The following is a 27022-nucleotide window of genomic DNA, read 5'->3' on the forward strand; positions in this document are numbered from 1 at the left end:
GTTAAGGATTTCTGCAGGCTCTCTTCCCCCTCATCAGAATGTCCTCTTTTCTGCGTGGTTTACCCATACCCTTATTCTGCTTTGTATGGAGTTAAAAGAAGGTGCCACTCAATCCTAAAGGAAATCAGCCCTAAATATTCATCGGAAGGGCTGATGCTGAAGCTGAAGGTCCACCACTTTGGCCACTTGATGCTAAGAGCTAACTCACTGGAAAAGACCCTGATGCTGGGAAAGATTGAGGGCAGGAGGAGAAGGGGATGGCAGAGGATGAGATGGCTAGATTGCATCACCAACTTAATGGACGTGAGTTCAAGCTAATAGTGAAAGACGGAAGCCTGGCATGCTGCAGTCCACGGTGCCGCAAAGAGTCAGATACAACTTAGCGGCTGAACAACAACAACCAGAGAACCTGAAGTGTTTACTGCCAGGCCTTTTCAGTGCTCTTCAGACTTCCTGCACCTGGAAGCTCGTTTTGAACCGCGGAAGGTTGGCTTGCCTCCCACCTGCAGGAAGACCGCTGGGGATCTCTTCCCAGTTGGCAATGACTGATGGAGGGAGGTGTAATGCTGAGGGGTGGGTCTCACACCACTTCCCGGTGACTGGAGCTGATTCCCCTCTGCTTGATGTCACACTCTTACTGGCTGCTTTCAGTCTCTCATGTTACATCCTCATCCTCCTGGTGGTGGTTCCTGTGCGTGCGACCAGTACCTCCCAAATGCAGTATTTTAACCCCAGTCTTTGTTCTGGGGACTGCTTCTAGGGAAAATTCAAACAAAAATGAAAAGTGTTTCATCTCCCCAGAGTCCCTTGGACAGCAAGGAGATCAAACCAGTCAATCCTAAAGGAAATCAACCTCAAATATTCATTGGAAAGACTGATGCTGAAGCTGAAGCTCCAACATTTTGGCCACCTGACCTGGGGAGCCGATTCAATGGAAAAGACCCTGGTGCTGGGAAAGACTGAGAGCAGGAGGAGAAGGGGGTGGCAGAGAATGAGACGGTTGGATGGCATCACTGACTCAATGGACATGAGAGTTTGAGCAAGATCTGGGAGATAGTGAAGGACAGAGGAGCCTGGCGTGCTGCAGTCCGTGGGGTCACAAAGAATCGGACACGAGTTAGCAACTGAGCAACAACAGCAACCACCTTTTACAGATGAGGGAAACAGGCTCAGAGAAGTTAAGTGACATATTTCAAGCTCCCGCAGTTTATCAATCAGGATTGGTATGGAAGCTATACTGCTTCTGACTTGTGAGTGTAGATGTGTTATTTTTCTCCCTCATCCTTTGAAACCAGAGACCATCTTTTATAATAGTCTTCTGATGCCTAAACAGCTTGTTGTGCAACAATGTGTTCTGTGGAAACTGTTTAGAAATTTAATTGAATCCAGCCGTGCATGTTTGTTTTTCAAAGTTCATAACAGGATTCCCAAGGGCAGGACAAGACCACCCCTGGGATGCCCTGGGTTCAGGCTGCCTTCATTCCCTCCCAGCCTTGAATGGGCAACTCATTCAGGGTGATCTCTGGGGCACACGTTCAACTGTTTACATCCCAAACCTCCCACCTGAGGGAGATGAGAACAGGAAAGACAGGACCAGCCTCGAAGGAAAGATTCTGTTTTACTTGGATTGTCATTTCAGAACATCCAATGTGTCCATCTACACTTGACAGACAAATGACATGGTGTAGTAAAAAAACTGGGATCCTCTTCGCCCGCAACGCCCACCCCATCTACCCCTCAGCAAGACGTAGGGGAAAGGCCAGCCTCAAAGGCAGAGTGGGTCTTTGTCCCCAAAGCAGCAGGGAAGCCAAAACATGCCACGAAGCAAAACATCTCCTCAATCCCATATCTTCACAGAAGAATGCAGCTCCCAAGGCTGGCCCCTCACCCAAGTCCTCCAGGTCGATTTCATGACAAAAACCAATGAGTTCCTGAAAACATTATTAATCATGTCCCACGGAGGTGTGCAAGGAAGGCCAGGATCTGGCAATGCCTGTGACCAAGAGCCCTCTGATTTGGTTGGGTTTTTATTCACCTGTGAGTAGGACATCCCAGGAGCATCCTCATCATGATGGAGAGCTACAGGTGTTGAGAGGTCACCCATCCCCAGACAGACAGACAGAAAGGCAGGCAGGCAGACAGCCTGGAGGCATCACTACAAGACCAGAAGGCCCATCGAAGCCACCTGCAGACTAAGGCACAAACAGAATCTGTTTGCAGGTCAGCACTGCCACGGCCCTGCTTCTAGGACCTTCTCTCCCCAGCTCAGGAAAAGCAAGAGGCTGGGATCCTTGGAGCCTTGGGTTTTTTAAATAAACTAGACACATCCCCTGAGAATGATGGAAAGAAACGGCAACAGTAGTCCTTTGCCTACCACCGCTGGCTCACCAGGCCCCAAGCAGCCTGCCAGGAGGCGAGACCCAGGCCCAAGCTCAGGACTGGGGGCCAGGGCAGGGCTTAGATGAAGGTGCTGTTGGCCGGGTGTCTCCAGAAGGGGGCTGTAGTGCTCATCGCCCTGGTCCCAGTGGAGGCTTTCTTCTGCTTGGCATCCAAGTTCTTCATGTACTTCTGGACCCACGGCAACTTGGGGTTGCCACAGAACTTCTGGCCCTTCCGGGTGGTGAAGCTGTGGGGAGAAGACAGGGCACCCATGAAGCCGGGCAGGGGGTGGGATCCCTTCCCTTCCTGAGGAGGGCACACGGAAGCCCAGAGAACATGCGCGGCCCCGGCCTCCTGGCAGGCTCTGAAAACAATGTCTTCTCTCTGGGCGTCTGCATCCCTTTGTTTCAAAAACTTCATGTTCATGTTCAGTAACCTCCTTGTCAGATGGGGGAGCCCAGCCCTGCCTGCAGAGAACTCTGGGTCTGAAGGGAGAGACACAGTGTCTACGCGCAGGGAATGAGAGGAGAAGTTGCGCTGAAAACCCCCAAGACAAAAGGGCCTCCAGTTCACACGCTGTGCAAGGAAAGGTGGTCAATAAGGATGCCAGAGCTGGGAGGAGGCAGTGGAATGCCCTCTTCCAAGCCAGGGATGCCAGGCTGTGGAGCTGGGTCTGGTGCCAATGGAGAAAATTACCAACAATAATACAATGGTTTTCTTTAATCCCCCTCAAAGATGCAGACAAAATAAAGATTCAAAGTTTTAATTAACTTCCAGACTGATAAAAACAATTCTCTGAATTCTGTAAACCATTGCATATATGCTTGCTTTTGGGGCTTCCCAGGTGGCACTAGTGGGTAAAGAACCTGCCTGCCAATGCAGGAGACGTAAGAGACGTGGGTTTGATCCCTGGGTTGGGGAGAGTCCCTGGAGAAGGGCATGGCGACTCACTCCAGTATTTCTACCTGGAGAATCCCATGGACAGAGTAGCTTGGCAGACTACAGTTCATAGGATCTTAAAGAGTTGGACACGACTGAGGTGACTGAGCATGCAAAGTAATTTAAACAAGTGTTAGCAGCTTTAAACAATTCACTACAAGGAAATGGTTATGCATAACAAATACCGCCTTTTGGGTTAAGAAAAGATCACATTTCTGTGGCATGCTGCTGCTCTTTACAAAGTAAGCTCCCACTTGCTGTCTCACAACTCTGAAGTTTATTTCAAGACCTAAGTGACTTTGAGTAAGTCACCTTTCTAGCCTCAATTTCCCCCTGTCAAATGGGGATAATCAACTGCAGCTGATATAACGGCCGAGAGGGTTAGTTAGGGGAATGTTATATGTCCTGATGGATTTCCCTGGTGGCTCACTGGTGAAGAGTCTGCCTGCCAAAGCAGGAGACACAGGTTCGATCCCTGGGTCAGGAAAGATCCCCTGGAGAAGGAAATGGCAATCCACTCCAGTAATCTGGCCAGGAAAATCCCATGGACACTAGCCTGGTGGGCTACAGTCTGCGGTATGGCAAAGGGTGAGGAGAACTGAGCAACTACACAGCAACAACAAAAATATGCCCCAAAGGTTGCCTTGTATGTTTATGATGGTCAACTCTGAATCCTCTTGCTAGTCTCATGGTGAGGAAGCTGAGGCTCAGACAGGTTGGGTGACCTGTCCGGGATCTCAGAGCAGGGCCCTCAGTGGGCCTGGAGGCTCATCTCTCCCCGCTCCCCTCCTGAGTGGTACTCACATCACTCCTGCCTGGGGGCAGATGCTCCTGTTGGTAAGCTGGTAGCTAATCACTCGTCTCTCAGAAATTTTCTTGGAAATGAAGGTAATGCAACAGGAAGAGGGGAGTATCACGGAGTCTAGAAGACAGGAGAGAGAAGAGCCATGGTCTCTGCTAGCCTGCCCTAGACTCTGAGCTTCAGTAAGGGCCCGTACCCTAAGGACTTCCCTGGTTGCTCAGGGATAAAGAATCTGCCTGCAACATAGGAGCCGCAAGAGACACAGGTTGGATCTCTGGGTTGGGAAGGTCCCCTGGAGGAAGGCATGGCAACCCCACTCCAGTATTCTTCCCTGGAGAATCCCATGGACATAGGGGGCTGGCAGGCTAAAGTCCATAGGGTCACAAAGAGTCGGACATGACTTAAGCGACAGCATACCCGCACCCTGCATGAACACCTCCAGTCCAGCCACTGGACTGCCCCCCTTCTCACCATTCCCCTGCAGACCCAGGCTGCTCGGTCCTCCACGCTCTGCTGCGCCATTCCAGTCATGCCCTTGGGACGGCCATCCTGGACAGGAGACCCAGGATGGGGTCAGAGGTCTTACCTGTAGGGGTGATGCACAGGGCCAAGAGCAGGAGGCTGGTTGCCAGGGTCACGGGCCCTGCCATGTCCTGGAGAGTAGAGAGGGCAGCTCAGGGCTCAGTGCTGCGGGCAGGAGAACGGCTGGGACGAGAGCACTCGACCTACCCTCTGGCCCTTTTCAGGCAGCTAGGAGGAAACGTCAGTTTATATAGCGGCCTCTCTTTGGGGAGCCTCCCCACCTCATTCAAAGTCCTAGAAGCCTCAGATCTCCAAAGGGGAAGTTGTTGCCAGCTGAGTCAGGGGTTATCCTGAGCACGCTAGGAAAGAGCTGGAAGAGGAGGGGATTCCCCCGCCAGGGTGCAGAGCAAACACATTGGATGCAGCCAGAAGGCTGATACGGAGCCTGGCTATGTTGGCCACTGCCTGCGGGACTCTGGGTCAGTCATTTGCCTCTCTGAGCCTCAGTTTCTTCATCTGAAAATGGGTAATGTTATCGTCCACTCATTCATTTAGCAGCTCTTATTAGGCACGTACCTTGTGCCAGGCTTCTAAGTGGGGAGGCACATAGAAGATCAAGTGCACAGAGTCAGCTATTGCAGGTGCTGGCGGAGTGGGCGTAGAGTCACATATCATTCGTCTCCAGCCCCTCAGACCCCTTGCCCATGCTCATGCACACCGCCTCTTGGTGACCTTGCCTTTCTAGCCCCCAAGCTACCAGAGCTGCCTAGCCTGCAGGCTCTAGGAAAGTGGGGAGTGTCTGGAAACTTACATCCTAGGGGAAGCCCTTGACCAATGCTGGCTGGAGAGGTACAGACTTCAGGTCCAGTGTGATCTACACAGTTTCCAGTGTTCCTGTCGGGATTGAGTCAGTTTCTCTTTGTGAGACAAGGCTTGAGTGACTCCCTTCGGGGTCTGCTTCCCTTCTCCCCAGCTGGTTTCCCTTGGAAGCACTGTTGCATAAACCACTGGCCCATGAATCCTCATCTCAGGGTCTCCTTTAGGGACCCAAACCTGAGAAAAGGGGACATTGGAAGGACTGGCTAGTTCTACAAGGAAGAAAGTAGGGGATGCCCTGTGGAGGGTGTGAGGTTGGCTGTGCTGAGGTTTGGCGGATAAAAGGCAGTGGGGACTGTCCTAGAGCTTTGTAAGCCATAATACTCAGCTCAGTTGTCACTCTGAATAGAACATGATATCCACCCAACTCCGTCCCCCATTCCTGGCTCCCAGCCTGGGACCTCATGTTTAGAGACTCTGGTCACTGCTGCTTCCTTTCCCAAATCTACTCTGTCCTCTCCATTCCATCTCTCACAGGAATAGCCGGCTTCCTCCAGCCTCTCCACTCTGGCCTTGCAAGAGCACACCTGTGGGGCACGGCAGTGGCCCACATCACCTGGCTGATGGTGACCAGCTGTGTGTCTATGTCTCCCAGTCGACCATGAACACCTTGAGATCAATGTCCCATTTCCACCAAGTCCCATGCAGGTCACCTTTTCCATGGCCTGTATTTGTAGAATGAATATATGATGGACCAACTCTGGGTCACTCTCTGGATCAGGGACTCCCGTGGGATCACTGCCCAGCCCGACTGGGGTCAGTGGGTCTAAAGGGGAGGCACGCTGCAGGTGCTCTGATGGGGACAGGGCTGATGTTGGGAAGGCCTTGATCAGCAGAGCCGTGTTGATGGAGTGAAAATTGCTGAGCACCCCACTCAGCTCCTCCCCAGCCAGCAGTGGCAACTCTCAGCTGACAGAGGATGGGAGCATTCAGTGAGAGCCCTTTTCATATGCAAGAGCTGTTCACAAGTCCATTTTAGGGCGCCCCTTCTAATCCTTGCTCCTCAGTGATTCAGAGGGGACAGCCTGCTGTCTGGGTTTCATGACTCAGGGGGCACTGGGAAGGGAAGTAGCGCGTCAGAGAAGTGTGGGGACTGGACTGAGCGGGGTGGGAAGCCTTCGTGCACTGACCATGTGTTGCAACCAGAGTGGGATGGCAGAAGGCCATCTAGCGGGAGGGTTTGGGGTGGGGTGCCTCACCCCGATTAGTTAACACCAATTACAGGCTTTCCCAAGAGACTTCAAAAGAAAAAAAAAAACCAAAAACCCACCCAAACACAACATGGTAAAACAAATACACTCCAATAAAAATTAGTTTTAAAAAAAATAAAAGAGGCCAGTTCAAGACAAAACAAAACACGATACCCAGTCTCACTGCTCTGTCTGGGGAAGCAGGTAAGGTAGGGATTACCAACCCGTTTTACAAAGGGGAAAAATGAAATCTACAAAAGGTGACTGGACGTCACCACAGAGCCACTTACCCCGACTCCCAACACGGGGACCTGCATATTCCCGCTTGAAGCGGGGAATCCAACAGCCAGAGCAATTACTCAAAGTAAGAGAGGGGTAAGTTGAAGGTTCCAAGAAAGCAGAATAGAAAGAGATAACTAGAGAAAGAGAAGGAAGGCAGGAGGGCAAGACAGTGGATGCAAAGACTTGGGGAAAGAATCCATTCATTAAGACTACAAGCTCCCATTTCTGGGGGCCCAGGTTCGATCCCTGGTCCATGAACTGTGATCCCACATGCTGCAAGGTGGTCAAAAAGAGAGGGGGCTGCTCCGGGAAGCACCCTGGGCCCCTCCACTCCAGCTCAGACCCTGCCCCTTCCCCTGCCGTGCTTTGTCCATCTGAGAAGTGGGAGTGTTGGCCAGACTGCGTTTCCCCAGGTGTGGCAGTCATACCACCACAGGTGATACAAGAATGGATGCTTTTCATTTTAATTTAAATATGCCTTGTTAGGGTCTCTCTATGATGAGGGGTTTTGTATTTATAACAGTGATAGAGAAAATATGAGTTGACTAAAAAACCCGAAGGCTGAAAGTCTCACAGTTGTGTCTGATTCTTTGAGATCTCATGGACTGTAGCCAGCCCAGCTTTTCTGTCCATGAAATTCTCCAGGCAAGAATACTGGAGTGGGTTGCCATTCCTTTCTCCAGGGGATCTTCCTGACCCAGGGATTGAAACCAGGCTTCCTGCATTGCAAGCAGATTCTTAACCAACAAAGCCACTTCTCCTTCATTGTGAGCAGATTCTTTACCAACTGAGGCACAAAAACGAAATAAAGCAAATCACAGAACAAATGGTATATAAATATGACAGAAACAGAGGCAGTATATCTGAAATCTAAGAATATCTGAAGTCTGAGAAGCCTGGCCAAGGTCCTTGCTGAGGGCCTTTCCCCTCTGATGTTCTGTACAGAGGAGCTGGCCCTGGGGAGGAATTGGGCAGTTGGGGCGATCAGAGCTGCTCCTGGCAGGGAGCAGGCGGCAGTGGTCCTGCCCTCGTGAACAGTAGCCAGGGTGCTGTCCTGGTTGCCTCTCCTGGGTGAGCCACACCATGAGCGACGATGTAGCTCAGAATTCAAAGGGAAGCTGGGCCAATGGACAGCGGCCAAATGGACGAGGGCACTCCAAGGCACATCCTCATAAGAACTGACCAGTAGAGGTGAGCTCTTAGCTTGGACCAGAAACGACTTCCATACACGAAGACGTGTCCCAGCAAGAAAGAATGGGCCTTGATGACCCTAAGTGGTGCAAAAGCAGACCACAGACAAGGGTTATGATGCTCTGCTGGGGTGCATGGGGTAGGAAAGGAGACCAGTGGGGCAGAGCCCCACTTGCCGATGAAACTGCTAAGTACTTTGAAGCCCTTGTCTGCGTTAATTTCCCCCACCTTATAGGCAAGGAGACCGAAACTCCGAGGTTAGGAAAGGGAAGAGCTGGCATTTGAACTGAGTTCTACCTGAGTTCAAGGTTCAGGTGGTGCCTCTCCCCAGGCAAGCTCAGCCTTGATCCTGTTGGCGGGGGGCCACTCAGTTTTGAGGTCCAGAGTCAGCGAGGTCAGATCTGTGGTCTCGAGTCAGGTTGGATCCACCGGCAGGTGTGATAGGAAGGGACTGGGGGCAGGGATCGGAGATTACGTAGCTTCCCAGGGTCAGGGAGCCAGGCAGGGGTCAAGAGGGCTTAACTGGCTCCGCTCCACACATTAGACCGACCTGAGGTGCCTAGAGGAGAGGGCGATGCAGAATCTGGGTGTGACCCCTGGTTCGTCTGGAGCAGGGAATGGCAAACCACTTCAGTATTCTTGCCTTGAGAACGCCATGAACAGTATGAAAAGGCAAAATGATAGGCTGGGAGTTGGTGATGGACAGGGAGGCCTGGCGTGCTGCGATTCATGGGGTCGCAAAGAGTTGGACACGACTGAGCGACTGAACTGAACTGAACTGGCCTGGTGCGTCCTGGATTGTGGGTAAGAAGCATCCACAGGTTTCATAAGGCCCACTTTGTGGAAGTCAGTCCAGAACCCATCTTTTAAAGCCCCTCCCAACTTGGAATAAACATTTTGCATCAGTTAAAAAAAAAATAAAGCCACTCCCTAAACCCTGAGAAGACTGACCAGGAGCCATGGCTCAGAGGACCACCTTTCTATTTTTTTTCTTTTTTTTTTTACTTTATTTTACTTTACAATGCTGTATTGGTTTTGCCATACATTGACATGAATCCACCATGGGTGTACATGAGTCCCATGGACCACCTTTCTAGACTGGAGTGTCACCTGCCAGGACTGAAATCTTAACTCAGCTGGGTGGCCAGTGTTACTTAACTCCTCCAAGCCTTAGCGTCCACACCTCGTCTATAAAATGGGACGTAGTGACAATATCTGCCTTGTAGGTTATTATGAGGGCTCAGGAAGTTAACTCATGTCAAGTGTTTGGCTCCCCATCTGGATAGATCAAATGCCCACAAAAAAGATGGTTATGTGTTTCCTTTATTTCCCAATAAATATTTATTATTGAATAAATAGCAGGTAAGTTCTAGGGACAAGAGATCCAGGAGTGAACACAACTCAGAAAGTTCATTTCTTCATAGAAAGACCATTCTTTCATTGGGAGATAATATATCAAGTACAAAACAGTGATAATTGTATCTTATAATCTGCCAGGCAATGACATATAAAATGCCTTTTGTAAGGAGCCTTTTATAAACTCTTCATTGACTTGGAAGCATTAAAAATTTTACAAAAATATTGGCTCATTTACCAAAGAGATAGTTCACTAAAGTGTATACCTATTAGAACATTTCAACAAACAAAAGGTGGTCATCTCATTTTGTTTAACTTGTTTACAAGCTGGTGAACCGACTAAGCAATCCACAGGCTCTTCCAGTGACCTATTATGGCATTTAATCTAATCTTTACGATAATGACCCTATGGAGTAGATATCACTCATTTTGTTGCACAGAGGTGAAGTAACTTGTTCCTAGTCCCAGAGTCCCAGCTGAAACCTCAACCACCATGTAGGGTGTTAGAAATACAGGGGGAACGTGAGGGAGAAAAAAGGTTAAGAAAAAGAAGACAAATGGACAAGCTGATCTTAAAATTCAAGTGGAAGTGCAAGGAACTCAGAACAGCCAAAACAATCATGAAAAAGAAAGCAACGTTGGAGGACTAACACTTCCGGATTTCAAAACTTACTGCATCCTAAGGTAATCAAGATAGATTGATACTGGCATGAGGATAGATATGTAGATTAAAGGAACCGAGTTGAGAGTCCAGAAAGAAACACTTACATTTGCAGTCGATTGAGTTTTGACAAGGGTGCAGAGTTCATTTGATGGGAAAGAACAGTCTCTCAACAGTTGCGTTGGAACAACTGGATATCCATAAGCAAATAAAGTGACACCCTTCTTCATACCACATAGAAGAATTAACTCAATATAGAGCAAAGATCTAAATGAAAGAGCTAAAACTATAAAACTCTTAGCCAGGCTCCCCTGTCCATGGGGATTCTCCAGGCAAGAATACTGGAGTGGGTTGCCATTCCCTCCTCCAAGGGACTCTTCCCAACCCCGGGATAGAACTCAGGTGGCCCACATTGCAGGCGGATTCTTTACCATCTGGGCCACCAGGGAGGCCCTTAGAAGAAAACATAGGTATAAATCATTGTGACCTTGGATTAAGTAAACAGTTTCTTTGCTATGACACCAAAAGCACAAGCAAGCAATGAAAAAATAGGTAAGCTGGACTTCTTTAAAATTAAAAACTCTTGCAAATCAAAGCACACTTTCAAGAAAGTGAGTAGCCAACCCACATAATGAGAGAGAATATTTGGTAATTATCTGATAATTTTAGGATCAGTCCACAATACAAAGACAAAAAATCTAATTTTAAAATAAGCAAAGAATTTAACTAGGTATTTGTCCAAAGAAGACAGACAAACGTTCCATAACCACATGAAAAGATGCTCAACATCATTAGTCAATAGGGAAAAGCAATGAGATATCACTTCACACCCACAAGGATGGCTATGAAAAAAAAAAAAAACCAACAGAAAATAAAAAGTGTTGCCAAGGAGATGGGAACCCTCACACATTACTCATGGGGAATGTAAGATGGTATAATTACTATGGAAAAATTTGGCAGTTCCTCAAAAAGTTAAATGTAGAGTTACAATATAACCCAATAACTTCATACCCTCACCCTCATCCTAGAAAATGGAAAACAAACATTCACACAGAGACTTGCCCCTGAACCTTCATAGCAACATTATTCATAGGAGCTGGAAAGTGGGAACACCCTGAGGCCCCTCCAATGATAAATGGATGAGCAAGGGTGCAGTGGAATATGCCGCGGGATTTTATTCAGCCACGAGAAGGAGCGAAGTACCGACGTATTCATTATGTTAAATGACAGGCACCACAGTCCAGACACTATGATTCCATTGTCAGAAATGTTCGGAACAGGCGAATCCATAGGGGCTTACAGCAAATTACTGGCTGCTGGGGGCCTGGTAGGAGGAGAAAGTAGGGAGATACAGAGTTCCTTCTGGAGGTGATAAAAATGCTCTAGAATTTAATAGTAGTGACGGTTGTACAAGTTGTGAGTATGCCACTTACACGTATATTTTAAAGAAGTTAAAATGGTGAATTCTTATGCGATGTGGATTTTATCTCAATTAAAATTTAAAGGAGGGAATTCCCTGGCGATCTAGTGGTTAAGACTCTGCTCTCACCCCCACGGGCTCAGCTTCAATCCCTGGCAGGGAAACTAATCTCACAAGTCGTGCAGTACAACACCCCCACCCCCCCAAAAAAAGAAGCTGCTGAGGAAAACTTCCAAATGTTTGGTCAAATGGTGGGACCTTGAAGGCTTCATTAAGGCCGCACCCAGTTTCAAAAATCTCGTCTATCTCCCTCACATGGCCTGAGTTTCATCCAAGGGTCTGATTAATGAGAATGAAATCTGAGAGGGCACACAGGCGGGCAGGGAGTGGTGGGTTTTCCCCTGGCTCTCCCCGACCCTGGGCACACTTCCTGGCAAGCAGGCAGAAAAGGAAGCTTCCTTTGGCAGGGTCCGTGGCCGAGTCCTTAGAGAGATGAAGCTTTGAGGGCCTCCTTTTCTCTCTTTCCTCCCCTGACCCTCCTAAGGGACTTATATCTTTATATCCTAAGGGATATAAGAAGGGACTCCTCTGTCTCTTCTTATATCAAAGCCTACTGTATAAAAAGGCAATAAAAGACACTCATTCCCTCTACACACAAGTGACTTTTAACAGCTTACAATGGGCTTCCCAGGTGGTGCTAGTAGTAAAGAATATACCTGTCAATGCAGGAGACTCAGAAGATGCTGGTTCGATCCCTGGGTCAGGAAGATCCCCTGGAGGAGGAAATGGCAACCCACTCCAGTATTCTGGCCTGGGAAATTCCAGGGACAGTGGAGCCTGATGGGCTACAGCCCGTGGGTTCGCAAAGAGTCGGATGCAACTGATCAACTGAGCATACACACACATGCACATAATAGCTTACAATAAGAGAGTTTTTTTTGTATTCTAGGCCTCTGGAAATGAGGATCACGGAAGCCAGGTTTGTCCTTCTTGGAGAAGAGTGTTGAAAATATGCAAAGGGTGGGGACACTTCCCTGGTGGTCCAGTTGTTAAGAGTCTGCCCGCCCATGCAGGAGACACGGGTTCAATCCCTGATCTGGGAAGATCCCACATGCCGCAGGACAAGGAAGCCTGTGTGTCACTACTACTGAGCCTGCACACTCTTGTGTTCCACCACAAGAGAAGTCCCTGCAAAGAGAGTAGCCCCCGCTTGCAGCGACGGGAGAAAAGGCAGTGCAGCAACGAAGACCCAGCGCAGCCAACAATAAACAAATAAATAAACTGTTTTAAAAAGAGAATACGCAGCAGGGGAAGGAGTGAGTGAGCCCAAGGGTGCTGAATTGAAAGCAGAGGTGTCCATGTAAATATCATCTTTCAGAAACAGTAGTGATGAGCATACCTAGCAAAGATATTTCTCCTTGGAGAAATAAACGATTCCAGTGCTGGCTCAAAGAAAGCAGAAACTGGAATAGCCTTTTGGTGCCAGAAAGAAAGAAATTGCCCAAAGACTCATATGTCCAAAGGACACAGGAGCTAGCTTGCCGGAGCTCACACTGGCCAAGTCTGGGACAATTGGATCAGTAATAGTGGATAGCGACGAGCTGAATAAAATAAGAATCAATCAGTTAACAAAGTTTGGGGTTGAATTTTTGTCTCCCTCCAAAAAATGAGTGTTGGGGTCCTAACCCCCAGAATCAAAATGGGACCTGATTTGGAGACAGAGTCTTCACAGAGACAATCAAGTTAAAATGAGGTCATTCAGAAGAGATAAAGTCCGATATAACTGGTGTCCTTAGGCGTGCATGCAAGCCCAGTTGGTCAGTCCTGTCCGACTTTTTACTATCCCACGGATTATAGCCTCCAGGCTCCTCTGTCCGTGGGATTTCCCAGGCAAGAACACTGGAGGAGGTTGCCATCTCCTCCTCCGGAGATCTTCCCCATCCAGGGATCAAACCTGCATCTCCTGCATGATAGCCAGATTCTTGACCACTGAGCCACCCCTGAGCTTCCTCCATCCATGGGATTTTACAGGCAAGAATACTGGAGTGGGTTGCCATTCCCTTCTCCAGGGGGATCTTCCCGATCAAACCTATGTCTCTTGCACTTCCTGCATTTGAAGGCGGATTCTTTACCCCTAGCGCCACCTGGGAAGCCCCTTTCTGACCTCTTACCTGATCCTTTATTATTCCCATTTCACAGGTGAGGAAACTGAGGCTCAGAGAGGTTAAATGACCTACTCAAGCCCCAGAGCCGTGATGCAGCAGGACTGGTCCTCCATCTTCCGGTGAAGAACCACGGCACCAGGCTCCATCAGCTCTCTCCTGGATTCCTGCCCCGACCTCCTAATTGAAGGTGGCTGAAGACAGAGTGTCTGGGGTGGAAAGTGAGGGAGATGCGGGAAGGAGCCAGGAGGATGGATGGGCACTGGGGTGGGACATGCAGAGTTTCAGGGGAGAGAAGGCTGGGGGTATCACTGCTATCCCTGGTACCCTCCTCGCCCGTTACCCAACACACACACGGTCCCAAAGGACTGGGAGCAGGGGATGGTCCTGGGAGCCACTTACCTGGAGGTGACAAAGTGGCAAGTCGTAGCACCAAGTCTAGAAATATGTCCCCTCTCCTCTCATGTCTGGGAGAGTAGGTGGGGAGGAGGGGCCTCGAGGGCAGGGAGGGGATCCTCCTGTACATTTCATTTTTGCTTGGCTTGGAAACTCAAAAGCCCAAAGTTCACGAGGACATCTGAGAACATGCCTTCATTGCATCGCGGGGTAGGTGGGGGTGAGTGCTCGGGTGAGAGGTCGGCCCACTGATAGACCAGTGGGAGCTCTTTGACGGGGCGGTCATCTCCTCACATACCCTAAGCCCCATCCCGGAAGGGAAGTGGCCCTGGGCAGTGCAATGGGAGACAGATGACAGCTATGAAGCACCTTGCCCTTTGATCTCTTGATGGGAGGACTTCCCAGAACTCAACTTTTTTTTTTTTTTCATGAAACACCTTTATTTTACTGGGCTGTGAAAAAAAAAAAATTGCTGTTGTTGAGTCATTAAGTCTCATCTGACTCTTTGCGATCCCATGGACTATAAGCCTGCCAGGCTCCTCTCTCCATGGGATCTCCCAGGCCAGAATACTGGAGTGGGTTGCCATTTCCTCCTCCAGGGGATCTTCTTGACCCAGGGATCGAGCCCAAGACTCCTGCATTAGCAGGCAGATTCTTTGCCACTGAGGCACATTTGGAAAGTGAATATGAGGTAATCTCAAAGGCAAATAAATAGTTAATAGAGATGAAGGTGTCAATTGGCAAGCATCAGGGTAAAAATAAAGGCCTGTGGCCAAGGCTGGGGGCAGATAAAAGACCGCTTGGTGATGATCCACACAAACAGGGCCGGGGGGTGGGGTGCTAACAGAGAGGTAGGATGGAGTAAGAAATGTTTCCTAGTTAGAGATGTTCACGTCTCAATTCCTCCCCAAGAATGGTTTTTATTCCTTCAAGAGAAGAAAGGTAAAACGAATATCATATATTAATGCATATATATGGAATCTAGAAAAATGGTACTCATGAACTGATTTGCAGGGCAGGAATAGAGAGGCAGATGAAGGGAACAGACTTGCGGACCCAGGGTGGGAAGGAGAGGGTGGGATGAACTGAGAGAATAGCGTCGGCGTATATACACTACCATGTGTGAAATAGCCGAGAGGAAGCTGCTGTATAGCACAGAGAGCTCGTTTTGGTTCTCTCTGTTGGCCTAGATGGGTAGGAAGGTTCAGAGGATGGAGGCTCAAGAGGGAGGGGATATATGTAAACTCACAGGTGATTCACGTTGTTGTACAGCAGAAACTAACACAACTTTGTAAAGCAATCATACTCCAATTAAAAATAAAATTAAAAACAATTCCAAAATATTCACATTGGTTACTTCTAACTCCAGGAATTTAAAATAAATTTTTTTCTACATTTCCTGAAAAGAAAAAGAAGAAAGGAGAAACAAAATTAACCCTCATCTTTAACAAAAGTGAATGAAATAAACTGCATTGAGTCTTTCAGCAAACACACACCACCAATATGTAAGATGTTTGTTTCCAACTGAAACAGGGTTAGGAAATATTATGTAATGAATCAAAAAATATAATTGTAGGCCTGTTTATTGATGATATATATAAATATACTGGTAAAATAGGATTCTTGACCAAGGAATAAAAACTAAAGATATGATTATGTCAGCGGCTCAGTGCATAAAATGAACTCAAAAATAAGAACTATTAAAGTCTCATAAATTGAAAATAATCATTCTTGCAGTATGAATTGATGCATTCACTCTATTTGTTTTTATCATACATCAAGCTTGTAGTAGGGAATTCTTTGTGGCTCAGACAGTAAAGAATCCACCTGCAATGCAAGAGACCTGGGTTCAATCCCTGGGTCAGGAAGATCCCTTGGAGACGGGAACAGCAACCCACTCCAGTATTCTTGCCTGGAGAATTCCGTGAACAGAAGAGCCTCATGGGCTACAGTGCATGGTGTTGCAAAGACACAACTGAGCAACTAACACACATGCTTATAGCATCGGAGACCAGAGCTCAACTTAATGGAAGCAGGAGCAGAGACAGTGGTACTGCTAACCAGCTAGCCCAGGCTGCCTAGTGAACTGGGACAACTCCAAACCAAAGGGAACTAGACAGTCCCCTTGCATATCTCAGAGTCAGTGCTACCACCTGGCTTTCCCAATGGCTCAGATGGTAAAGAATCCACCTGCAATGCAGGAGACGCAGGTTCCATCCCTGGGTCGGGAAGACCCCCTGGGGTAGGAAATGGCAACCCACTCCAGTATTCTTGCCTGGAGAATTCCATAGACAGAGGAGCCTGGTGGGCTACAGTCCATGGAGTCGCAAGGAGTTGGATAAAACTGAGCATACAGGCACATTGTTAGGTCTTAGACACTGGAGGTCCCAGGAAGACAGAAGCAGGGATCAAGAGGTAAAGCTCCACAAAGGAAGATATTAGTAGTGGCCAGAGCCATATAGAGACAAATCTGCCCACCTTGGATGGTATCGAGATCCCCAACAAGTGGGCCATGCAAGCACTTCTTGGAAGACCTCCCTAGTAGGAAATTCAAGCTTTAGATGAAGAAGTCCCATTTAGCTCTGAAGTTCTGGGATCCAGGGAAGGACCCATTTCAGACTCAGTGCCACTAGAACTCAAAGTCCAGTGCAAAGACAAACACACAAATGAATAATTACACTTGAGCATGATAAGGCATAGGAAGCAGAGAGATTAAGAGCATGCACTTTAGAGGTAATTTAGGCGACGGTTCAGATCCTGGCTCTGTTGGCCTCGATTTTGTCATCTGTGAAGTGGGGATGAAACCCTTTACTTCCCAGGGGTATTAGGAGAAGAGAGTGAACCATTAGCTGTACATAATGTTCCTGGCAGGGTGCCTGACCTGCAATAAATGTTAACAAGGGGGAGTCATCGCTAGTGCCGGAGCACCTGCCAGGCACAAAGGGTCAAAGGGCTCTGGGAGCACAAAGGAAAACATGGCTCTATGTAGGGGATGGGGAAGCTTCAGGAAGAAAAGGCAGCCAACTCCTGGGTATATATTTGGAGAAAACTGTAATTTGAAAAGATACACATATATCCCAATGTTCACTGTAGCACTGTTTACAATAGCCAGAACATGGAAGCAACTTAAATGTCCATTGACAGAGGAACGGATAAAGAAGATTTGGTGCATATATACAATGGAATATTACTCAGCCATAAGAAAGAATGAAATAATGCCATTTGCAGAGACACGGATGGGCCTGGAGATCGTCATACTGAGTGAGGTAAGTCAGACAGAGAAAGACAAATACCATAGAAAATCGCTTATACATAAAAAAAACATGGTATAAATGAGCCTATTTATAAACCAGAAATAGAGTCACAGATGTAGAAAGCAAAATTACGATTACCAAGGGGGCAAGGGAGAAGGATAAATCGGGAGATTGGGATGACATATACACACGATATATAAAATAGATAATAAGGGTCTACTGTTTAGCTCAGGGAGCACTACCCCAATACTCTGTAATGACCTATATGGGGAAAGAGTCTAAAAAAAGGAGTGGGTATATGTACACATATAACTGATTCACTGCGCTGTACACCTGAAACTAACACAACTTTATCAATCAACTATACTCCAATAAAAATAAATTAATTTTAAAAAAAGACAGCAGGAACTCCCCCGGGGCGAGGGGGTCAAAGGTATTCTAAGCCAATGGGAAGCCTGGTGAGCAACGGATTGACCGAGTTCTGGAAGGTGATGAGAGGAGCTGAGGTTGGGAGGTTGGCAGCAGAGATAACACAAACATACCTCAATGGTCCTGCCCCGGATGCAGCTCCTGTATTGTTCCTTAACGTCCAGTCAAGTCACCACTGTCCCCTTCCCCATATCTAACAATGTCTCTAATTTTTTTTAAAACTTTTTATTTTTACTTTATAATACTGTATTGGTTTTGCCAATTTGCCAATTTTGTTGATTGAACCTATTTCACTCCCAGACCCACCTGTTCCCTCTCAACCCCATCCCACTGCCCCCCAACTTGCCTTCGTCCCATCTGTTCTGCGCACAGATTGGAGAAATCTCCTACAGTGTAAACCGCCCAGCCCACTCCCCTGCCTAGAATTCTTCACTAGGACCCCATCACCAACAACTACACTTTCAACCATTCCATCATCTCCAGAATGTTTACCCACCACCCAGTCTATCTTACACCTAATTGAAATTGAGTTCATCCAAAAATATCCACGACCAAGTTCCCCAGCAGTCCAGTGGTTAGGACCTGGTGCTCTCACTGCCAAGGGCCTGGGTTTGATTCCTAGTCAGGCCACTAAAATCCCTGAAGTTTTGTGTACAGTCAAAAAAAAAGAAAAGAAAAAAGCACACACACACACACACAAAATCCTTGAAATCACAGATTTAATGTCCTGGCTGTTTTTTTTTCCAATATGCATTGAAATAAACCCACAAATATTAAAGTAAACCAGGAGTGAGTATGTATGTGTGTGTGTGCATGTGTGTTTGTGTGTGTGTGAAACTATTCATGGTCTGCCCATATCCCCTGGTTCTTATCAATTCAGGGCACATGGCCTGGCTTCCATCTGCCAGTACCTGGCTGACTCTGCCCCCTGAGGTCAGGCTGACCTGCTGGGGAAGGGGACTCAGAAATTCCAACGAAGTGACTGATACCAACACCAGTGATTATCAGCAAATACCTTGGCAGCTCTTGGTTGACAGACAGGTGAGATGCAGCCCAGTGATGCCCTGTTAAGTCTTTAACTGGTTCTGAGAGGAAAGCTCTGTTTTGCAACATTTGCTCATTCCTATGATGTAAATGGGCTTCCCTGGTGGCTCAGTGGTAAACGTGGGTTGGATCCCTGGGTCGGGAAGATCCCCTGGAGAAGGAAATAGCAACTGACTCAGGTACTCTGGCCTGGGAAATCCCACAGACAGAGGAGCCTGTAGGGCTACAGTCCATGGGGTTGCAAAGAGTCAGACGTGACTTAGTGGCTAAACGATAACACATGATGTAAATACTCCTCACATGCCTGATCCCAAGCTTTCAACCTGAACATGGAGTTGGGAAGAGATGCTGTCCCAGGTGGGATGAGCTAGCTTTGGTGTACCACTGGGTGGAACCCAGATTGAGGACTTAGGGGACTCATGGCCGTTAAGTCCTGGGAGATGCAAGGAGGGGAAACAGTGGTATTGAGAGGGAGGCTGGAAGGTATTTACTAACCGGAGGCTCACCGAAAGCAGGTGGGTGCAAGAGGAAGGGAAGGCCTCTGGGCATGTGCACAGGGTCCCTCGGATGGGCCACAGCTAAGGATGCCACGCCTAAGAAGTCAACGCTTCCCCAGGCTTGCGGACAGGAAGCCCTAGCCACCAAGTTTTCCTGTCTTGCCCAAGGCCAGGTCCCATCCTTCTCTTGCAGAAAGAGCTCCTGATTGAAGTCAAGGAAGGATCAGATTCTGCTGACCACAAAAGCTCACGGCCAAGGACCTCAGTAAAAGGAGAAGTGAAAGGGCATTCTTCCTGAAGGATTATCACAGCTGGATTTCTTCCCCAAGACAGAAAGAAACTGAGGCTGGAGCCACAGAGGCTCCTTCACTGGGCTGCCCAAGGATATTGAAGAGGTGGGTCTGGGATCAGACGCACTCTTTCCACTTGCTTGACTCCAAATCTCGTGGGATTGGTTGGAATCATCGGAAATCTTATGCTTCTGGTATGTACTTGCTTGTCTTACATTCTGGAACCAGTAGGAGGCTTGAATGACAGAGTTATAAGCGCACTTTGCAAATTGCAAAGCAAGAGTAGAAATGAGTGATGGAATTATGGTGATGTCCAGTCCATCCAAGACCCATGGGCTCAGTGGCTCAAGCCACAGAAGAAAGTCCTTGTTGGGTTGGGTAGTTAGTTACCCAGGAAGTTTGGGGAGTCTGGAGGAGATGGGGTTCTAAATGAGCTCCTGGGAGAGATGGGAGGCACCAAAACAGATAATGGCACTGAGAGAGGAGATGGGAAGAGTCTCCGCACCAACCACTCTGCCCGTGAACCCCCTCTGTCCTCAGGAGGCTTACAACCTCAGCAGGAAGACAGGGTACATGAGAAAGCCCACTTTGCTCATCTTTCCCCTGGGTTCTGCCACCAAGGATCTTAACAAATGGCTTCTTACAAGGAATGATTTCCTGATGGACAGAGTCTCCCAGAATATGATGATGCCAAGAGGAGACGCTGTCTGCACAGCATGAGCAGTTCTATTTTGCAGTCTTGCAGCCACATGGGAAGACACTGGACCAAGAGTTGATAGATTCTGATTTCAGCTCTGCTACTTAGCGGCTTAGTGAGAGCAGCTGCTGCTGCTGCTGCTAAGTCGCTTCAGTCATGTCAGACTCTGTGTGACCCCATAGACGGCAGCCCACCAGGCTCCCCCATCCCTGAGATTCTCCAGGCAAGAACACTGGAGTGGGTTGCCATTTCCTAAAGTGAAGTTGCTCAGTCGTGTCCTACTGTTAGCGACCCCATGGATTGCAGCCTACCAGGCTCCTCCATCCATGGGATTTTCCAGGCAAGAGTACTGGAGTGGGGTGCCATTGGCTTCTCCTTAGTGAGAGCAGACAATTCACTAATTCTCCCTGAACCCCAGTTTTCCCACCTGTAAGATGGGCATGGAGATCTCCACCCTGTTTGCCAGCCCAAAAGCATTGTCAAAGACTTAGCTGAGTTACTAAGTGTGAGATGTGTGTGTGTATTTAGTTGTTCAGTTGTGTCTGACTTTCTGTAAACCCATGGACTGTAGCCCACCGGGCTCCACTATCCAGAGGATTCTCCAGGCAGGGATACGGGAGTGGGTTGCCATTCCCTCCTCCAGGGGATCTTCCCAACCCAGGGATCAAACCCATGTCTTCTGTATCTCCTGCATTGCAGGTGGGATACCATCAAGGGGGAGCCCACTCTTTGGCAGGAACATACCAAATTCTAGAATCCCAGAAGGAAGGCAGGTGTTCAGCATAAACCATATTGCTTGAACTGGCCAGAATGAATCTTCCTTATCTAGTTAACTATTGACTAGGAAAACACTCCAAGGACCAGGCTTCCCAGGTGGCACTAATGGTAAAGATCCCGTCTATCAATGCAGGAGATGTAAAAGATGCAAGTTCGATCCCTGGATTGGGAAGATTCCCCTGGAGGAGGGCACGGCAACCCACTCCAGTATTCTTGCCTAAAGAATCCCATGAATAGAGGAGCCTGGCGGCTACAGTCCATGGGGTCACAAAGAGTCGGACAGGACTGAAGTGACTTAGCATGCATGCACTCCAAGGACCAAGTTCCCAGATGCCAACCAAAGACCAAGCAGGTCTTTCTAAGGCTAGGTCTAAGGATAGGCTGACTATGCTATGAATAACTCTTTTCTGCACAGGACTAAATATTCCAATTAAAAGACAGAGGTTGTCAGACTGGATAAAAGAGCAAGACTCCACTACATGCTGTCTACAAAAGATGAATTTTAAATATAAAGACACAGATAGGTTGAAAATAAATAGACGGGGGAAGACATATAAATATAAGGAGGGACATTTTGTGATAATCCATCAGGAAGATATAGCAATTATAAATATGTATATGCCTGCTAATAGAGTTTAAAGATACATGAAGAAAAGGACTTCCCTAGCAGTCCAGTGGTTAAGACTGCACTACCAGTGCAGGGAACATGGGTTTGATTCCTGGTCAGGGAACTAAGGTCCTGCATACAGTGCAGAACAGCCAAAGAAATAAAAATAAATCAAAGACACATACGGAAAAATTGCCAGAATTAAAGAGAGGAAAAGACAGATTCACGATTATAGTTGGAGATTATAACACAGTTCTCTCAGTAATTGATAGAAGAAGTGGATTCAAAATCAGTATGGACATAGAAGTTCTGAATAGCTTTGATCTAACTGACATTTATAGACCTCTACCTTCGACAAAGGCAGAATATATTTTTTCCCAAATACATATAATATGGCCATTGAAATACACAATGTGCTTGGCCAATTTCTCAGTACATTAAAAAAAAAAACTGAAATATGGGCTTCCCTGGTGGTACAGTGGTTAAGAATCTGCCGGCCAATGCAGGGGACAAGGGTTCAATCCCTGGGCTGGAATGATCCTACATGCCTTGGGGCAGCTAAGCCCATGTGCCACAACTACTGAAGCCTGAACAACCAGAGCCCTTGCTTTGCAACAGGAGAAGCTACAGAGATGGGAAATCATGCATCATAAGTAGAGAGTAGCCCCCACTTGCTGCAACGAGAAAAAGCCGGCTTGCAGTAAGGAAGACCCACAGCAGCCAAAAATAAATAGATTTTTTAAAAACTGAAATATTAAAAACTGACATTTTCCTCTGACCAAAATGGAATTAAATTAAAACCACTAATACCAAATCTACGAAAATGTGTTTGGAAATTAAACATCACGTTTCTTAATAATGCGTAGATTAAGGAAGAAATTACAGGGGAAGCTTAGAAAAGCTTTTGAATTGGGTAATAATGAAAATACAACATATTAAAAGTTGTGGGATTCAACTAAAACAGTGATTAGAGAGAAATTTATAGTTGTTAATGCTTATATTAGAGGGAGAGAGAAAGGTTTCAAATCGGTGACCCAGATTTTTATCTTTAGAAGCTAGAAAAAGATTATAAAGATTAATCCAAAGTAAACAAAAGGAAGCAAATAATAAAAATAAAAGCAAAAATCAATCAAATAGAGAACAAATGTAGAGTAAAGTAACAAAGCCCAAAGTTGCTCACTAGAAAGATTAATAAAATTATTAATAATTCTAGCTAGGTGGATAAAGAACAAAAGAGATGTTCTCACTGCAGATTCTATACATATTAAGAACATAAGGAAAATAACCAATGGGTCAGAAAAGACATAACAAGGAACATCAGAAAACACTCTGAGATGAATGAAAATGAAAACATACTATACTTAAGCTTATGGGTTGCCACTAAAGCAGTGCTTACAGGGAATAATGCGCATAACTATTTGTCAACAAAATGGATAACTTAAGCAGAATTGACACATTCGTAGAAGGACACAGACTACCAAAACTGACTCAAGAATAATCTGAAACTCTGAATAGGTTTATGACAAGAGATTGAATTAGTAATCAAAAGCCACCCACGAGGAAAAGCTGAATCCCAGATGACTTCACTGGTGAATTCCACCAAACATTTAAAGAAGAAGTAATATCAATTCTTCAAAAATTCTTCCAAGAATAGAAAATGAGGAAACACTTTCCAACCCATTCTATAAGGCCAGTATCAGCCTGCTACTAAAATCAGACAAAATTATCACAAGAAAAGAAAATTGCATACCAATATCTCTTATAAATATAGACACAAAAATTCTCAACAAAATGCTAGCAGGCTGAATCTAGTAGCATAAGAAAATTATTATACACCATAACCAAGCAGGACTTATCCCAAAAAGGCAAGGTTGTTTTAACATAAAAGATTAATCAATGTAATACACCGTATCAATAGAATAAAGGACAGAAACACGATCATCTCATAAATGCAGGAAAGGCATTTGACAAAACTCAACACCTCCATGAAAAACCACTCAAAACCTAGGCAGATAGTTCCCCACCTGCTAAAGGGCATCTACAAATAACCCACAGTTAACAATGTACTTAATAGTGAAAGACTGAATGCTTTCTCCCTAAGATCAGAAACAACCAAGGGTGTCTATTCTCATCACTTCTAGTAGACATTTTGCTGGTGGTTCTATCCAGGGCAACTTGGCAAGAAAAAAAAAAAGGCATCTAGATTGGAAATCAAGAAATAAAACCATCTCTATTTGTGGATTACATGACATTATATATAGAAAACCCTAAATAACACAAACACACACACACACACGCAATTAGAGCTAGTAAATGAGTTCAGGATACAAGAGCAATATTTTAAAAGTTATATTTCTGGGAATTTCTTGCTGGTCCAGTGGTTAGGACTTCACCTTCACTGCCAAGAGCACAGGTTCAATCCCTGGTTGGGGAGCTAAGGTCCCACAAGCTGCATGGTATGTCCCGGGGGCGGGGGGAAGATTATTTATTTCCGCACACTAGGAGTGAACAACCTGAAAATGAAATTGAAAAACAATTCCATTTACAATAGCATCAAAAAGAATACAATAACCAGGAATACATTTAACCAAGGAGGTGAATGAATTATATACTGAAAGCTACAAAATACTGTTTTTTAAAAAATTTTATAAAACATTGTTGAAAGAAATTCAAAATTACCTAAATAAATGGAAAAACATTCCATGTCTATGGGTTGGAGACTTATTATTGCTATGATGACAACATTCCAGAAGTTGATTTACTAGCAGAATACCAGGTGGCTTTTTTGCAGAAATTGACAAGCTGACTCTAAAGTTCATATGGAAATTCAAAGGGCCCAGAATAGCCAAAAAGGAAGAAAAAAAATTGGAGGACTAACACTTCCTAATTTCAGAATTACTACAAACCGATCAAGATAGTTTGATACTGGTATAAAGATCAATGTAAAGATCAGTGGAATAGAATTAACAGCCCAGAAATAAATCATTATATTTACAGTCAAGGGCTTCCCTGGTAGCTCAGCTGGTAAAGAATCCACCTGCAATGCACGAGACCCCGTTTCGATTTCTGGGTTGGGAAGATTGCCTGGAGAAGGGATAGGCTATGCACTCTGGTATTCACGGGCTTCCCTAGTGGCTCAGATGGTAAAGAATCTACCTGCAAGGCGGGAGACCTGGATTCGATCCCTGGGTTGGGAAGATCCTCTGGAGGAGGGCATGGCAACCTACTCCAGTATTCTTGCCTGGAGAGAATCCCATGGACAGAGGAGCCTGGCGGGCTACAGTTGACAGGATCGTAAAGAGTGGGACACAACTGAGCGACCAAGCATATAGCACACTTACAGTTAACTGATTTTTGACAAAAGTACCAAGTCTATTCAATGGGGAAGAACAGGCTTTTCAACAGACGATGCTGGGACAGCTGGCTATCCACACGCAAAAAGAAAGAAATTGAACGCCTACCTCATACTACATGCAAAAACCAACAAAATGAATCAGAAACCTAAACACAAGAGCTAACACTATGAAACGTAGGAAGGAAACATAGGGGTAACTCTCCTGGATTTGGCAACGGATTTTTCAATATGACCCGAAACGCACAGGGCTTCCGTGGTGGCTCAGCGGTAAAGAGCCAGCGCAGGAGACACCGGTTCCATGGTCCAGTCCTTGATCTGGGAAGACCCCATATGCCATAGGGGCCACAGCCACTGAGCCTGTGCCCTAGAGCCCAGGAGCTGCAATTCCCGAGCCCACGTGCTACCGCTATTGAAGCCCACTTAGCCTAGAGCCTGTGCCCTACCACCCCAGAAGCCACCGCAATGAGCCTGCTCACCGCAACGAGCGCGTAGCCCCTGCTTGCCGCAACGAGAGACAAGCCTGTGCAGCAAAGATACAGCACAGCCAAAATAAATAAACAAAATTATATTTGAAAAAGCACAAGCCACCAAAGAGAAAACAGATAGACTGAACTTCATGAACATTTAAAAGTTTGTGCTGTGAAGAACACTATCAAGAACGTGAAAAGACCAGGGAACTATAGTCAATATCTTGTAATAACCTATAAAGGAAAATAATCTGAAAAATAATATATGTGTGTATGTATAACTGAATTGCCTTGCTGTGTCCCTGAAACATACTTCAGTAAAATATATATACTAAGAAAACAAACAAATGAATAAAACTACTCAAAAAAAAAAAGTGAAAAGACAACTCACAGAAAAGGATAAAATATTTGTGAATCATACATCTGATAAGGGACTTGTACATCAAATATGTAAAGAACTTTTATAACTCAATAATAAAGAGACAAATAACCTGATTAAAAATAGACAAAGGATCTTGCCGGGGTCCTGCCCTGGCTTGGATCCAGGGTATCCAAAATATGATGGCGTCGGCGAAGAGAATGATTTAGAGAGAGGCGAAGAGAATGATTTAGAGAGAGAGAGAAAGAAAGAATGTTGCAGATAAGAAAATAGAGGAGAGAAAGAGGCTGATGTTCCTTGGTTTACACAGAAAATCAATAAAGTCTCAAGACAAGAGACTTGCCACTGTCTACGTAAGGCCACAGGTGTCCTCCCGGTCTCCCAAGGGAGTGAAGACGCAGGGCGCCTTCCCATTCAGGTCTTAGAAACCCAGGCAAATAAGTAGACACGGTGGACCTCTGTGTTCCAGATGGGAACTAGCCTGAAAGAGAGAGTCAGAGAGAGAAAGAAAGAAAAAAGAGAGAGAGACATGGGGTGACCAAGCTTCTTCCAGTGAGGCCCCTTTTTATTTTCGAAAAGGACTTTTATACCTTAACTTGTACATAGAGGGAAATGAAAGATTCAAGGTCATACAGTCAGCCCAAACATTCCAGCAGTTTTGCCCTTATCGAAACCAGGATTTTTTTTTTGCAAACCTTTCCCACAAATGATGTTGTGTATATTATCTTCTGGCCTTGGAGGCCTGTGAACATTTTATGACCCTCTTTTGATAAAGGCTGTTCAACTAGAAAATTTATTTTCCCTCAAAGTGTTTTTTTCTTTTTATTTCTAATCTATGTCAGCCTCAGAAAATGCCAAACAGAGTTACGTTTCTCACAGAGTAAAGGTGCAGTGAGTTACAAGAAAGAACCAATTAGCTCAAAGATCTGATGTGGTTAATTTCAAGGCTACACTTGTTTTTCTTACATTCCAACTATGTTAACTAATGCATTCCCAGGTGCACAGTGGATAAGGGATATGGGAACTTGGCAGCAAGCATTGGCTCAACAG

At 46.2% G+C, this 27022-nt stretch overlaps 1 protein-coding gene across 6 annotated transcripts; it reads right to left on the reverse strand.

The window, feature by feature from the left end:
* Window positions 1–1601: 1601 nt before the first annotated feature.
* On the reverse strand, window positions 1602–16804 carry CCL24 (C-C motif chemokine ligand 24). Of its 6 annotated transcripts, none has more exons than XM_069569522.1 (5): window positions 14183–14561; window positions 5454–5536; window positions 4707–4870; window positions 4123–4240; window positions 1602–2626 (listed from the first exon to the last, which is right to left on the reverse strand). In XM_069569522.1, exons 3-5 carry the CDS (start codon window positions 4768–4770, stop codon window positions 2458–2460), a joined length of 351 nt encoding a protein of 116 aa, XP_069425623.1. In that variant the 5' UTR covers window positions 4771–4870; window positions 5454–5536; window positions 14183–14561; the 3' UTR covers window positions 1602–2457. The 6 variants fall into 6 exon arrangements, with proteins under 6 accessions (XP_069425623.1, XP_069425619.1, XP_069425624.1 ...); XM_069569518.1 differs by lacking the exon at window positions 5454–5536 and adding an exon at window positions 13790–13989 and having other exon boundaries at window positions 4707–4773; window positions 14183–14536; XM_069569523.1 differs by lacking the exon at window positions 5454–5536 and adding an exon at window positions 13790–13989 and having other exon boundaries at window positions 14183–14510.
* Window positions 16805–27022: the final 10218 nt, after the last annotated feature.

Source organism: Ovis canadensis, chromosome 24, assembly GCF_042477335.2.
Source record: "Ovis canadensis isolate MfBH-ARS-UI-01 breed Bighorn chromosome 24, ARS-UI_OviCan_v2, whole genome shotgun sequence".
Classification (NCBI taxonomy): Eukaryota; Metazoa; Chordata; class Mammalia; order Artiodactyla; family Bovidae; genus Ovis; species Ovis canadensis.

Excerpts from the sequence above, each read along its gene's own strand:
- CCL24 (XM_069569518.1), bottom strand. The coding sequence starts at position 13,810 with ATGGGAATAATAAAGGATCAG. Across the intron at positions 4,774-13,789 it reads TGGGAATAATAAAGGATCAG|GACATGGCAGGGCCCGTGAC; the intron begins GTAAGAGGTCAG and ends TCTACTCTCCAG. Across the intron at positions 2,627-4,122 it reads TGCCCCCAGGCAGGAGTGAT|CTTCACCACCCGGAAGGGCC; the intron begins GTGAGTACCACT and ends TTCTCCCCACAG.